Genomic DNA, 15,079 nt, shown 5'->3' with positions numbered 1-15,079 from the left:
TCGCAGTATATCGTGTGAGAAAAGGGCAAGCTGACTTTTGCAAGAGCGAAGCTTTCTAAAACCATGTTGATTCGTGGACATAAGCTTCTCAGTCTCAAGAAAATATGTTATATTCGAACTGAGAATTTGTTCAAGCATTCTGCAACAAACCGAACTTAAGGATATTGGTCCGTAATTTGGCGAGTCCGTTCTTTTACCCGTCTTATACACTGGAGTCACCTGCGCTTTTTTCAAATAGCTTGGGACTTTGTGCTGGGCGAGAGATTCACGATAAATGCAGGCTAGGTAAGGGGTAAGTGCCTTAGAGTATTCTTTGTAAAATCGAACTGGGATTCCATTCAGACCTAGTCATCTATTTGTTTTCCAATTTTTCAGTTGTTTCTCTATGCTAGGGATGCTTATTTCTCTGTCGTCCATACGAGAGTCTGTTCGATAGTCAAATGACGGTATGTTTGTACGATTCTCCAGAGTGAACTATTTCCTGAAAGTGAAATTTAAAACTTTGACTTTCGTTTTGCTATCTTCATCTGCCACACCAGACTGGTGAACAAGGGAATGAATGGCGATTTTACATAAGACCAGAGTTTTCTCGGTTTCTCTGTCAGATCTTTTGCAAAGATGTGACGGTGATAGTTATATGCTTCGCGCATAGATCTTTTCACAGACGCCCCAATCTCTAATAACCTTCGCTTGTCGTCATTTGTGAGTTCTCCTTTGAACCGAGAGTGCAACAGCCTCTGCTTTCTCAGCATCTGCCGAATTTCGTTATTAAATCATGGTGGGTCTTTTCCATCCTTTATCCATTTACTAAGCACATAACTCTCCATGCCACGACTTACAATCTACTTAAACTTTGCCCATAATAGGGTATTTGATAGTTTTCTGGAAACTGTCTTAATGATTGATTATGCCATTTTTGCTCCTGACATGCTGTTTTTCCTGTTGAATTTCAGTATTCTTTTATAAAAAACGGAAATGAAATTCAGATAATTAGAAAGCCTGCTAAAACGCTCCATTCCAGTCATGACTGTGACGTCACTGGCTAGCTCACTACTACTACTATTACTACTACCGTCATAATGCTAATTCACAGTGGTGTATTGCTTTGGAATTCACGTTTCGGAAAATGGGTTATAAATGGTGTCTAGTACCATACTGTACAAATACATCTATAATAACTCCTGAATAGTTTGAGTGCTCCAAAGATGAGGAGATGCATAAAATGTGGTTGCACTGAACCGGTGAAGTGCCACCACGTTGACGCACAGGTTAATTACAAGTTAATTACAAATATATTGCACTGTGAAGTTAATATAAATTTGCCTCCGAGGTATGCTTTCCCTCTATTACAATGAAGGATGGTGTCATTCAACGAAATTAAATTTCTAGTGAACATCGTCGTTTCACTCAACTTTGTCTGCATTATTCGGTAGCTCAGTAATTAGCGTGGTACGTCGAATTTTGTAAGATGATGCCCGCAGATCGCTTGTTCGAATCCAACCAGAAAAATATTTTAACTTATTTGTAAAACAACTCGATAGTATTCTCATATGAAAACCACATCAAAACTGCAAAACGTCACCTCACCAATCAGAAAAAGAATATTATTGTGCTTTCCTTGCTGTTTACATGCGCTGACATTCATTGCAATCACTGTTTACACACGTCACGTTCAGAAACATATTTTCTAGTTAATGTGACCAAACCCTTTTTACTTTATTAGAAACAAGTTATTTTATCTCTGTACTGTCCAGCTACGATGCTATTTGTTTAAACTTCTGAAGATGATGAATCTTACATAAAGATGACGTAAGTCTGCTTCAGAGACTGGCGTTAGTTTACACTCACGTACATCACAAACCTCACGTTTGTATTACCCTCATGTTGTACATGATTTTTTCTACTCCGCATAGAGAACACCATCGTCATACACCTCGTTGTACTGTGGGCGTATAGTGGTATCTTCACTACTAGCAATGCTTTCTAAAAGAGTGGAATGTTTGTTCGCAAAGTAAATGCATTTATCCTCTGTTATCCATTCATCAGATTAAGATTAATGTGACGCTATATATAGTACATCCCACCCACTGGTTTCTGCTAACTCTAACTTTCGTATTTCGTGCAAAACCTTTGAAAATGAATAAACTTTCATGGATTCAAAAATATGCTGAAGATAAAAAAGGCTCTTATACATTTTTTTCCATCCATCTCCTCATGTTCTGACCTAACAAACTCATTCTACTTCTGAGAATTGTAGCATATGTTTTGGTCTGGCCACGTCCTGATTTCTTCCCAGACCGCCTGTCTGAAAGCTGAACGGGAGATACAAAACGCGTTTTCCTAACTACATAACTTCGGAGTCAGCTGCGCTATACGTTGCGCCGCTGAGCAAAGAACTGCTACTGCTGCTGCTACTACTACTACTACTGCTACTAAAGAAACATCGCAGCTGAATGTCTTCTATGTAGGGAAACAGCACTAAGATTTGCCAAGAATACTTTTATTGTGCTTTGGTTTGTAGCCCATCATTGATAGTCGACAATCTAGTTGTAATATACTGACGCATTGCAAAAGTTCTACAATTCCTTAGTTCTGAGCGAGTTTAATGATGTTGCAGGGAGCAGGGAAAAGAATGTCCGTAGTTGCACATATCACCGCTCTAAATGGGTGGAGCACAATCGAATCAACTTTCACAATGTTTCCACTATCAGCGTTCACCAAATTGCTTTCTACTGTTAGATAAAAATTGTCACTGCGTTTTCCATCACTATATAACTAAACTAGTTGCAGAAAAAGTACGTAAAAACCTCATAAATTCGGCTAGCACTCCTATAACACATGTATAGCTTCATCTTACTCCTAGTCTGTGACATCACCAGAGCATCAGACAATAAAAGAGCGTTTTCGAACACGTGACCAGATCTTGATATTTAATGATTTTCTTAGGGTTTAAATACATAAAAATTACAGTTACTTTGTCGAATATTGGCCGTAAATGCTATTTGAATGTTATAATCAACTCAGTGACGCCAATTCACACACTGAGTGAGATGCTAATAACTGCTTATCTGCTCTATCTAGCAAAATTCTCCACTAGCCTTCTTGACTGACTTATTAACTTTCGTAATCATAGTTGCTATAATGACATCATGATCGATAATCCCCATACCTATATTGACATTGTCGAGAAGGTCCGACCTATTTGTAGTTACTAGGTCTAAGATTTGTCCATTGCGTATGGGATGCTGAAAATGTATTTCGCATGTCTGTCTGTCTGTACTCCCCGCAATAAATTCATAGATATCCTAGTCTATACTCGGCAGGTTTAAGTCGCCTCCAACTAGTATTGCATGATCTGGGTATTTACGCGCTATTGACTGTAGACTTTCTTTGAATGGCTCTAGAACTGTCACAGCGGAATCTGGTGGCCGGTAAAAACATCCAAAAATTAACTTAGTTTCACCTACGCCTGTTATACGCGACCACATAATTTCACTGTCTTACTCAACTTCGACCTCAATAATATTTTTGTCAACTGGAATGGACACTCCCACTCCTATGGCCTCTAATCTGTCTTTCCGATATACGTTCCACGACTGCAAGTAGAAATATTTTAATTATTGTTTCCTCGGCAAATTTAACACGAGACTTTGCTCTCAGCAATCACAAGAAAGATTGAAAGATTACGGTTTGTGTTCTGTCGACGACGAAATCATTGGAGACGAAGCACAAACTCGTATTGGACATGGTACAGAGGTCTGTACAAACTGTCAAACCAGATAAAAATCAAATCTCTGAAAATGGCTGTGGTCATTTCAATGGAACGTTTCCGGCATCCAAATTCATCGTTTTCGGAAAACTGTGGGAAGCCTAAATCTAGATGGGATAAATGTGATCAAATGATCCACAAAACGAATAAATGAGGACGGGAACAAAAGGCCATATTACGTATCGTTAAAATAGCCACTTAATCCAAAAAATTTCACGCACTGTTGGTCCCATTCAAACACAATTCTTTGTACAGATACATTTTTCTTATTTTTGGTCTCATTCATTGAAGAAAATAAGAAACTGAGTTTATCAATATTTAAAAACATTACAGCAGACATAGAATAATGTGTAAGAAGAACAGGCGCGGGAAACGCCTGCTGAAACTTACTGTGTGCTAGATCGGCGCAGAACAGCAGCAGGACGAACATGTTGACGCGGGGAGGTCGGATCGACGAGTGAAGACATGGGATGTGTGCTAGTTTCGCGGCACCGGCTCCCTGTCAATTGAATAATCACGCAAATTGCACGCCCTGCCAGTCATCATTGACCTAATGCCGCAATCTGGCGTCCTCACTCCCCCGTACGCAACTCGTGGTAGCCCCAGCAGCGTATAAGCTTCTCTCTGACCTACATGTAGATTGATATGACCCACAAAAACGCCATACACGTTTACTCACTGATAGTTACAGTAGCTCTCCTTAGCAAACATTTAACCCACCATCCAGAAAAATGTTATTCAGGACAGTGCCTTTACACACTCGACAAACAGTGAAATGGCTCTAGCCTATCAAAAAATATTAAGACTTTTTTTAATTTATTTATTTAGCCATCCGTGGACATTTTAAAATGTATGGATGTTGTCAGTTGCGTACATTCATATATTTATACAGTTTGTTGTTACATGGAGTTAAACATTGTGACATGTAAGTTATTTACAATCATTTTTGCTCCTTATCAAAATATTGTGAAACAAAAGCAATCATTCTGTACTAAGGAATTCACTTATAGTGTAAAAGCAGTGTTCCTGCAAAAACAGTTTAAGATTTTTCCTAAAGCGGTACACGTTATCTATGAAAAATTCTATTTGTGCAATAATTTTCTATGTTTTTCTTGATGTACACTATGGTTTGGAATATAAATTCACAAGGAACAGTTAGAATTTCTAACATTTTGAAAAGTTCTCTGCAGTGGGCCCACTTACTGCTTTTTGTTATAATTCTTACTGCTCTCTTTTGCATTTTAAATACTGTTTGTAAATTCTGAGCACTGTTTCCCCAGAAAATAATACCATAACTGATTACTGAATGAATATAACTAAAGTATACAGTTCTAAAATATTCACTACTGCATGCAGAAACAAGGACTCTAAGTGCATAATATGTTGTGGATATCTTTTTAGAGAGTTTCATAGCATGTTCATTCCACTTCATTTGGCTGTCAATGTGCAACCCTAAGAATTTTGTTGTGGGTACATCATCTATGGAGATGTTATCTAGTTTTAAATTTAAGGGACTCTGTTTTCTGGTCATTCTAAAGCATATTGTATTTGTTTTCTTTACGCTGAGAGTTACTTTGTTTTCCTGAGACCATTTGTGAACATCCCTCAGCACTTCAGTAGAATTTTCCAACATTTTCGCTGGTGTCTTACTGGTGATTACTATGTTGCTTGTCATCCGCAAACAATATCTTCTCTCCATGGCTGATATGTTATGGGAAATCATTTATATAAACCAAAAATAATACAGGGCCTAGTACACTTCATTGAGGTACCCCAATATATATATATATATATATATATATATATATATATATATATATATATAGTGGGTCAGATATATGTTTCTCAATGTACTTTGATCCACTGGAGACATGTGTGATCTCTACTGACTGTACTCTGTTTTCTAGATATGAACAAGACCATTTCAGAACCACTCCCCTTACTCCTAGTGCCTCTAATTTATGCGACAGCTTCTGGTGGTCAACTGTATCAAATGCCTTAGACAGGTCTAGGAAAAGGCCAGTTACATAGCTGTTCTCATCTAGTGCCTCTAAAACTGTTTTTGTAAATTGTGCTATTGCAGATTCTGTACCTTTACCAGGCCTGAAACCATGCTGGTCATTGCACAGGAGGTTGAATTTACTTAGATAGCTCAAAAGCCTGTTTTTCATTATTGTTCCTATCACTTTGGAAAAGCATGACAATAGGGCTATTGGTCTGTAGTTCTCAATGTTTTCTACGTCACCTTTCTTGTGAACTGGTAAAATTTTGGCATGCTTCAGATAGTCAGGGAAGCAACCAGTTTTGAAGGATTCATTTATGATTTCTGTTAGTGGAGCTTTGAAACCGTTCATACGTTTTTTCAGCACACACATTGGGATTTCATCTAAACCTGCCAAATTTTTGTTCTTTAATTGATAGCTAATGACTTGTTCTGATCATACGTAGCAGACAGGGTTGAAAGTGTATGGACAACACAAACCTCAAATAAGGCTAAACTTTTAGTGAAACATTTATCAGAAACAAAATACATTAATGTGGGAGTCCCTCAGGGCAGCATATTAAGAGCAGTACTGTTCTTCATATACATCAGTGACTTTATGAATATTGTCAGTCATAGACATAAATTCTCTCTGTTAATTACAGCAATATTGTAGTCACTGAGGAAGTAAGAGAACCTGTTGAAGAGAAATCAAATGAAATCCTCAAAGAAGTTTACAAATAGCCAATGTGCAATAAAGTGACATTAAACATAAAGAAAAGCAATGCCATAAATTTCAGTTTGAGGAAGGAAAACAACACTGTTAAGTTACATGTGGATGTGACCTCTATAGACTGCATAACAAAGACAAAATTTCTAGGAATGAATATTTATTCTCAGCTGATGTGGTACGACAACACAAACAAAATGTCATCAGCATGTTATGGCCATAGTATCCTGCCATTGGTGTGTACCAACTAGTGTCTTTTATTTACATACTGTTCATACAAAAACTCAGTTCTTAGCTATTGAATTCTTTTCTGGAGAGCAAATTCATTAAAATATGAACACAGTTTTCAAACTACAGAGAAGGACCATAAGAATAATAACCAAAAATTGTAGTAAAGCCAGTATAAAGACCGGTTCAGCACATTAGGGATTTAAACTGCAATATGTAAGTGGATTTACCAGTCAGTTGTACACACAAAAAATAACATTGATAATTACTGTACAAACAGCTCTATTTACAGTGCAGGTGTAAGCTGCACTGCACTGCACTGCAGTGTACTCCCTGCCGCCGTTGGACAAGCGGCTGCAGCAGCAAGTCGTATACTCCTAGCTCACTCATTTGTTACATAATTTAATTCTTAATTTCTTTGCGTGTTTTTGGTACTTGCATTGTTTAATTCATAAATTTCGGGCGTATTATAGTATTTGAGAGTTGTAGCATCGCGTTTTAGTACCTGAATAGTGTAAAATCGCGTAGTCTCCTTCCGCCGCTGAGCAGTGTGTCAGCAGTGCGCAAGTAGCAGCATTACTGCATTTACTAGGCAATCTTGTATTTTAATAACCGTTTAAATTTTGTGTCCATTTGTTTGCGCTCTCTGTAGATTAGTTCAGACGTTCTTTGCACAACAGTTTTTTAACATGGATAGGGACTGCAACTGCTGTGTTCGGATGCAGGCTGAGTTGGCATCCCTTCGCTCTCAGCTTCAGGCAGTGTTGGCTTCGGTCACACAGCTTGAGGCTGTTGCCAATGGGCATCACTGTGGGGGTCCGGATGGGGGTTTGTCGGGGACGGCCAGCTCGTCCCATGCATCCCCCGATCGGACTACGACTGTGGTTGCCCGGGATACTACCCGCATTGAGGCTGATCACTCACCTGTGATAGAGTGGGAGGTCGTCTCAAGGTGTGGCAGGGGGCGAAAGACATTCCGGAGGGCTGAACGGAAGGCCTCTCCAGTTTGTCTGACGAACCGGTTTCAGGCTCTGTCTCAGGCTGATACTGATCTTCGGCCTGACATGGCTGCTTGTCCTGTTCCAGAGGTTGCCCCTCAGTCTGCAAGATCCGGGGGGTCGCAAAGGGTGGGCTTACTGGTAGTTGGGAGCTCCAACATCAGGCGCGTAATGGGGCCCCTTAGGGATATGGCAGCAATAGAGGGGAAGAAAACCAATATGCACTCCGTGTGCATACTGGGGGGAGTCATTCCAGATGTGGAAAGGGTCCTTCCGGATGCCATGAAGGGTACAGGGTGCACCCATCTGCAGGTGGTCGCTCATGTCGGCACCAATGATGTGTGTCGCTATGGATCGGAGGAAATCCTCTCTGGCTTCCGGCGGCTATCTGATTTGGTGAAGAATGCCAGTCTCGCTAGCGGGATGAAAGCAGAGCTCACCATCTGCAGCATCATCGACAGGACTGACTGCGGACCTTTGGTACAGAGCCGGGTGGAGGGTCTGAATCAGAGGCTGAGACGGTTCTGCGACCGTGTGGGCTGCAGATTCTTCGACTTGCGCCATAGGGTGGTGGGGTTTCGAGTTCCGCTGGATAGGTCAGGAGTCCACTACACGCAACAAGTGGCTACACGGGTAGCAGGGGTTGTGTGGCATGGGCTGGGGGTTTTTTTAGGTAAGATGGCCTTGGGCAAGTATAGAAAGGGCAACAGCCTCAACGGGTGCGGGGCAAAGTCAGGACATGCAGGGACCAAGCAGCAATCGGTATTGTAATTGTAAACTGTCGAAGCTGCATTGGTAAAGTACCGGAACTTCAAGCGCTGATAGAAAGCACCGAAGCTGAAATCGTTATAGGTACAGAAAGCTGGCTGAAGCCAGAGATAAATTCTGCCGAAATTTTTACAAAGGTACAGACGGTGTTTAGAAAGGATAGATTGCATGCAACCGGTGGTGGAGTGTTCGTCGCCGTTAGTAGTAGTTTATCCTGTAGTGAAGTAGAAGTGGATAGTTCCTGTAAATTATTATGGGTGGAGGTTACACTCAACAACCCAGCTAGGTTAATAATTGGCTCCTTTTACTGACCTCCCGACTCAGCAGCATTAGTGGCAGAACAATTGAGAGAAAATCTGGAATACATTTCACACAAATTTTCTCAGCATGTTATAGTCTTAGGTGGAGATTTCAATTTACCAGATATAGACTGGGACACTCAGATGTTTAGGACGGGTGGTAGGGACAAAGCATCAATTGACATTATACTGAGTGCACTATCCGAAAATTACCTCGAGCAATTAAACAGAGAACCGACTCGTGGAGATAACATCTTGGACCTACTGATAACAAACAGACCCGAACTTTTCGACTCTGTATGTGCAGAACAGGGAATCAGTGATCATAAGGCCGTTGCAGCATCCCTGAATATGGAAGTTAATAGGCGTATAAAAAAGGGAGGAAGGTTTATCTGTTTAGCAAGAGTAATAGAAGGCAGATTTCAGACTACCTTACAGATCAAAACGAAAATTTCTGTTCCGACACTGATAATGTTGAGTGTTTATGGAAAAAGTTCAAGGCAATCGTAAAATGCGTTTTAGACAGGTACGTGCCGAGTAAAACTGTGAGGGACGGGAAAAACCCACCGTGGTACAACAACAAAGTTAGGAAACTACTGCGAAAGCAAAGAGAGCTTCACTGCAAATTTAAACACAGCCAAAACCTCTCAGACAAACAGAAGCTAAACGATGTCAGAGTTAGCGTAAGGAGGGCTATGCGTGAAGCGTTCAGTGAATTCGAAAGTAAAATTCTATCTACCGGCTTGACAGAAAATCCAAGGAAGTTCTGGTCTTATGTTAAATCAGTAAGTGGCTCGAAACAGCATATCCAGACACTCCAGGATGATGATGGCATTGAAACAGAGGATGACACGCGTAAAGCTGAAATACTAAACACCTTTTTCCAAAGCTGTTTCACAGAGGAAGACCGCACTGAAGTTCCTTCTCTAAATCCTCGCACAAACGAAAAAATGGCTGACATCGAAATAAGTGTACAAGGAATAGAAAAGCAACTGGAATCACTCAACAGAGGAAAGTCCACTGGACCTGACGGGATACCAATTCGATTCTACACAGAGTACGCAAAAGAACTTGCCCCCCTTCTAACAGCCGTGTACCGCAAGTCTCTAGAGGAACGGAAGGTTGCAAATGATTGGAAAAGAGCACAGGTAGTCCCAGTCTTCAAGAAGGGTCGTCGAGCAGATGCGCAAAACTATAGACCTATATCTCTGACGTCGATCTGTTGTAGAATTTTAGAACATGTTTTTTGCTCGAGTATCATGTCGTTTTTGGAAACCCAGAATATACTATGTAGGAATCAACATGGATTCCGGAAACAGCGATCGTGTGAGACCCAACTCGCTTTATTTGTTCATGAGACCCAGAAAATATTAGATACAGGCTCCCAGGTAGATGCTATTTTTCTTGACTTCCGGAAGGCGTTCGATACAGTTCCGCACTGTCGCCTGATAAACAAAGTAAGAGCATACGGAATATCAGACCAGCTGTGTGGCTGGATTGAAGAGTTTTTAGCAAACAGAACACAGCATGTTGTTATCAATGGAGAGACGTCTACAGACGTTAAAGTAACCTCTGGCATGCCACAGGGGAGTGTTATGGGACCATTGCTTTTCACAATATATATAAATGACCTAGTAGATAGTGTCGGAAGTTCCATGCGGCTTTTCGCGGATGATGCTGTAGTATACAGAGAAGTCGCAGCATTAGAAAATTGTAGCGAAATGCAGGAAGATCTGCAGCGGATAGGCACTTGGTGCAGGGAGTGGCAACTGACCCTTAACATAGACAAATGTAATGTATTGCGAATACATAGAAAGAAGGATCCTTTATTGTATGATTATATGATAGCGGAACAAACACTGGTAGCAGTTACTTCTGTAAAATATCTGGGAGTATGCGTGTGGAACGATTTGAAGTGGAATGATCATATAAAATTAATTGTCGGTGAGGCGGGTACCAGGTTGAGATTCATTGGGAGAGTCCTTAGAAAATGTAGTCCATCAACAAAGGAGGTGGCTTACAAAACACTCGTTCGACCTTTACTTGAGTATTGCTTATCAGTGTGGGATCCGTACCAGATTGGGTTGACGGAGGAGATAGAGAAGATCCAAAGAAGAGCCGCGCGTTTCGTCACAGGGTTATTTGGTAACCGTGATAGCGTTACGGAGATGTTTAACAAACTCAAGTGGCAGACTCTGCAAGAGAGGCGCTCTGCATCACGGTGTAGCTTGCTCGCCAGGTTTCGAGAGGGTGCGTTTCTGGATGAGGTATCGAATATATTGCTTCCTCCTACTTATACCTCCCGAGGAGATCACGAATGTAAAATTAGAGAGATTCGAGCATGCATGGAGGCTTTCCGGCAGTTCTTCTTCCCGCAAACCATACGCGACTGGAACAGGAAAGGGAGGCAATGACAGTGGCACGTAAAGTGCCCTCTGCCACACACCGTTGGGTGGCTTGCGGAGTATAAATGTAGATGTAGATGTAGATGAAGCTGTCGCCAGCACACCAGTTGGCAAAGAGGTTGCAACAAGATCGATGATAGGTGCCGAATCAAGCATGCCTATGAGGAGAGAGGACGAAGACAGACTTACAAGAAAGGTGCCGCCAACACCCTCTCAACCGCCAGTATTTAGATCACTGCCAAGGAGGGAGAAATAGTCATCAAGTCACACTCAGTTGCAGTCACAGAGTCGGTCACTATTCTAGTTGGCAGCTGTCAGTTTACATCACTGGCTATGAGAGTGTAGTGTTTATAGCGGGACTTGTACTTCACCAGCAGTGACACTAACATGGACTATTACAGAAGAACTTGTACCACAACACATGGACTAGTTTAAAGGTAAGTAGCTTTCTGTTCTGATAAATAAATAACCCTGTTAATACATGTGTGCAATTGTGTTGTAGAAAGAGGATACCGACCAACCAAACATCATCCTCTCCTTGCTTCCCATGGCACAAGACTCAACAGCAGCAATGAGACGACACAAACTTGGCGATGAGGATAATTCAGTGCAGAAGAAGATATTGCTTGCTTATTTTGTGTTTTAGCTTGCAGGTGTGGTCATTTTGCTAATTTGTTGTTGTTTGTTCTTGCATGTATTCCAGGAGGGGAGCCACAGAACTAATCAAACATCTCTTTTCAAAGGATTTGCTTACTTTTTTTGCTATAATGTATTTGAAACTTCCTGGCAGATTAAAACTGTGTGCGCCGACCGAGACTCGAACTCAGGACCTTTGCTTTTCGTGGGCAAGTGCTCTACCAACTGAGCAACCGAAGCACGACTCACGCCCGGCCCTCACAGCTTTACTTCTACCAGTACCTCGTCTCCTACCTTCCAAACTTTACAGAAGCTCTCCTGCGAACCATGCAGAACTAGCACTCCTGAAAGAAAGGATATTGCGGAGACATGGCTTAGCCACAGCCTGGGGGATGTTTCCATATCAGCGCACACTCCGCTGCAGAGTGAAAATCTCATTCTGGAAACATCCCCCAGGCTGTGGCTAAGCCATGTCTCCGCAATATCCTTTCTTTCAGGAGTGCTAGTTCTGCATGGTTCGCAGGAGAGCTTCTGTAAAGTTTGGAAGGTAGGAGACGAGGTACTGGCAGAAGTAAAGCTGTGAGGGCCGGGCGTGAGTCGTGCTTCGGTAGCTCAGTTGGTAGAGCACTTGCCCGCGAAAGGCAAAGGTCCCGAGTTCGAGTCTCGGTCGGCGCACACAGTTTTAATCTGCCAGGAAGTTTCATATCAGCGCACACTCCGCTGCAGAGTGAAAATCTCATTCTGGAAACATCCCCCAGGCTGTGGCTAAGCCATGTCTCCGCAATATCCTTTCTTTCAGGAGTGCTAGTTCTGCATGGTTCGCAGGAGAGCTTCTGTAAAGTTTGGAAGGTAGGAGACGAGGTACTGGCAGAAGTAAAGCTGTGAGGGCCGGGCGTGAGTCGTGCTTCGGTAGCTCAGTTGGTAGAGCACTTGCCCGCGAAAGGCAAAGGTCCCGAGTTCGAGTCTCGGTCGGCGCACACAGTTTTAATCTGCCAGGAAGTTTCATATCAGCGCACACTCCGCTGCAGAGTGAAAATCTCATTCTGGAAACATCCCCCAGGCTGTGGCTAAGCCATGTCTCCACAATATCCTTTCTTTCAGGAGTGCTAGTTCTGCATGGTTCGCAGGAGAGCTTCTGTAAAGTTTGGAAGGTAGGAGACGAGGTACTGGCAGAAGTAAAGCTGTGAGGGCCGGGCGTGAGTCGTGCTTCGGTAGCTCAGTTGGTAGAGCACTTGCCCGCGAAAGGCAAAGGTCCCGAGTTCGAGTCTCGGTCGGTGCACACAGTTTTAATCTGCCAGGAAGTTTCATATCAGCGCACACTCCGCTGCAGAGTGAACATCTCATTCTGGAAACATCCCCCAGGCTGTGGCTAAGCCATGTCTCCGCAATATCCTTTCTTTCAGGAGTGCTAGTTCTGCATGGTTCGCAGGAGAGCTTCTGTAAAGTTTGGAAGGTAGGAGACGAAATACTGGCAGAAGTAAAGCTGTGAGGGCCGGGCGTGAGTCGTGCTTCGGTAGCTCAGTTGGTAGAGCACTTGCCCGCGAAAGGCAAAGGTCCCGAGTTCGAGTCTCGGTCGGCGCACACAGTTTTAATCTGCCAGGAAGTTTCATATCAGCGCACACTCCACTGCAGAGTGAAAATCTCATTCTGGAAACATCCCCCAGGCTGTGGCTAAGCCATGTCTCCGCAATATCCTTTCTTTCAGGAGTGCTAGTTCTGCATGGTTCGCAGGAGAGCTTCTGTAAAGTTTGGAAGGTAGGAGATGAGGTACTGGCAGAAGTAAAGCTGTGAGGGCCGGGCGTGAGTCGTGCTTCAGTAGCTCAGTTGGTAGAGCACTTGCCCGCGAAAGGCAAAGGTCCCAAGTTCGAGTCTCGGTCGGCGCACACAGTTTTAATCTGCCAGGAAGTTTCATATCAGCGCACACTCCGCTGCAGAGTGAAAATCTCATTCTGTATAATGTATTTGTGTAAACCATGGCTACCCAGCCCCCTCCACCACTGCTCCCACACCTCAGCCACAGGTGGCCAATGTGGTGGATCTAACACAAGCTTTTCAATTTCAAGCCCAAAAAATTGCTCCCTTACTGATGATGGTACAACAACAACTGGCTGCACAAGCTGTGTCGATCGCACAACAGATGAACAAATGAACCCAGCAAGTGCTGCTGATGAGCATAACAATGTGCCGGCAGTTTAACGACACAGGAGAGGAAAAGCTCGAATACCTGATGCAGTTCCAAGCAAATTGTCAAGTTCATCATATTCAAGGTACTTTGAAGCTAGAATACTTTCTTTCAATTGCGGGATCCCCACTGTTTAGGTTAATACAAAAACTATTTCCAATGGCATTTCCTAATGAACTCAGCTATGACAAAGTAATCACTGCATTAACTCAGTACTATGACCAGGAAGTTCAAATAGCTGCAGCCAGATATCTGGTTTTCCACTTGCAGAAAAATCCAGAACAGACAGACGTACCAACTATGGGACACAGAATTAATGAGCACGACTACAAAGTGTAAATTTAAGTGTAGTTGTGGGCAACTTTTACAGTGGTTTAACGATTACGGATGCAATAATATTCAATGTCCCAGATAGTAGAATACAGTAACAGATCTTAAAGTACTCTGATCCATCGCTTCCACAAGTATTTGCAAATATTAGAGCAATATCATTCGGGAGCCATAGTGACTGGTAAGTTTGACCATGCCCTGATTTGTTGGGTCAAGTTGCCCCTTGTTTGCGACTGCCCAAGCAGCCACTACAACGAGCGTGTAAAAAGCTGCATGGTCAGCCATGTAGACATGTAAACATGTAAACAGACCTGTGAATTTAGTGAAGTCTTGCCCTAAATGTTTTGCTTGCCATTAAAGACAGAATTGCCCATCACATAACACAACGTGTTACACATTTGGAAAAAAAGGCCATGTCCAAGCAGTTTGTTTGCAATGGCAATTTTTGCCCACTTCCCAGAAAAAACAGGCTCATACACACACAGTGAATATCGTGTTTTCCAAACCCACAGCAGGTTCTGAATAAAGTAAGAGTAAGGTTGTGCCTCCTTCTTGCCCTAGTGCTGTGCAACGACATTCTAACACACTATATGTCTCATTAAGAATTGCTGGCCATCGTGTGAACTTCGAGTAATACACAGGTGCCTCAGTAACTTGGCTTAATTGTGCCATGTATGAACAGTTAGGCTCACCACGCCTTTCTAAATCTAGAAAGCATCTCACTGCTTACAATGTACAGGCAATTCCAGTCTT

General features: G+C 42.5%; 1 protein-coding gene and 4 non-coding genes across 5 annotated transcripts in view; 4 read left to right on the top strand and 1 right to left on the bottom strand.

The window, feature by feature from the left end:
- Positions 1–4,299, bottom strand: part of LOC126248738 (PI-PLC X domain-containing protein 1-like) — a 90,258-nt gene extending 85,959 nt beyond the window's left edge. Inside the window, exon 1 of the mRNA XM_049950060.1 lies at positions 4,160–4,299. Within this exon, the coding sequence (XP_049806017.1) occupies positions 4,160–4,199 (40 nt within the window). The 5' untranslated portion in view covers positions 4,200–4,299. The remainder of the gene's footprint in view (positions 1–4,159) is intronic.
- Positions 4,300–12,415: 8,116 nt separating this feature from the next.
- Positions 12,416–12,489, top strand: Trnas-cga (transfer RNA serine (anticodon CGA)). The gene has a single exon. It is a non-coding gene; the product is annotated as a tRNA-Ser (tRNA).
- Positions 12,490–12,717: 228 nt separating this feature from the next.
- On the top strand, positions 12,718–12,791 carry Trnas-cga (transfer RNA serine (anticodon CGA)). The gene has a single exon. It is a non-coding gene; the product is annotated as a tRNA-Ser (tRNA).
- A 228-nt stretch (positions 12,792–13,019) lies between these two features.
- On the top strand, positions 13,020–13,093 carry Trnas-cga (transfer RNA serine (anticodon CGA)). The gene has a single exon. It is a non-coding gene; the product is annotated as a tRNA-Ser (tRNA).
- A 228-nt stretch (positions 13,094–13,321) lies between these two features.
- On the top strand, positions 13,322–13,395 carry Trnas-cga (transfer RNA serine (anticodon CGA)). The gene has a single exon. It is a non-coding gene; the product is annotated as a tRNA-Ser (tRNA).
- Positions 13,396–15,079: the final 1,684 nt, after the last annotated feature.

This window comes from Schistocerca nitens, chromosome 3, assembly GCF_023898315.1.
Source record: "Schistocerca nitens isolate TAMUIC-IGC-003100 chromosome 3, iqSchNite1.1, whole genome shotgun sequence".
Lineage (NCBI taxonomy): Eukaryota > Metazoa > Arthropoda > Insecta > Orthoptera > Acrididae > Schistocerca > Schistocerca nitens.
The sequence above is the reverse complement of the archived record's forward strand: the minus strand, read 5'-3'. Positions and strand labels throughout refer to the sequence as shown.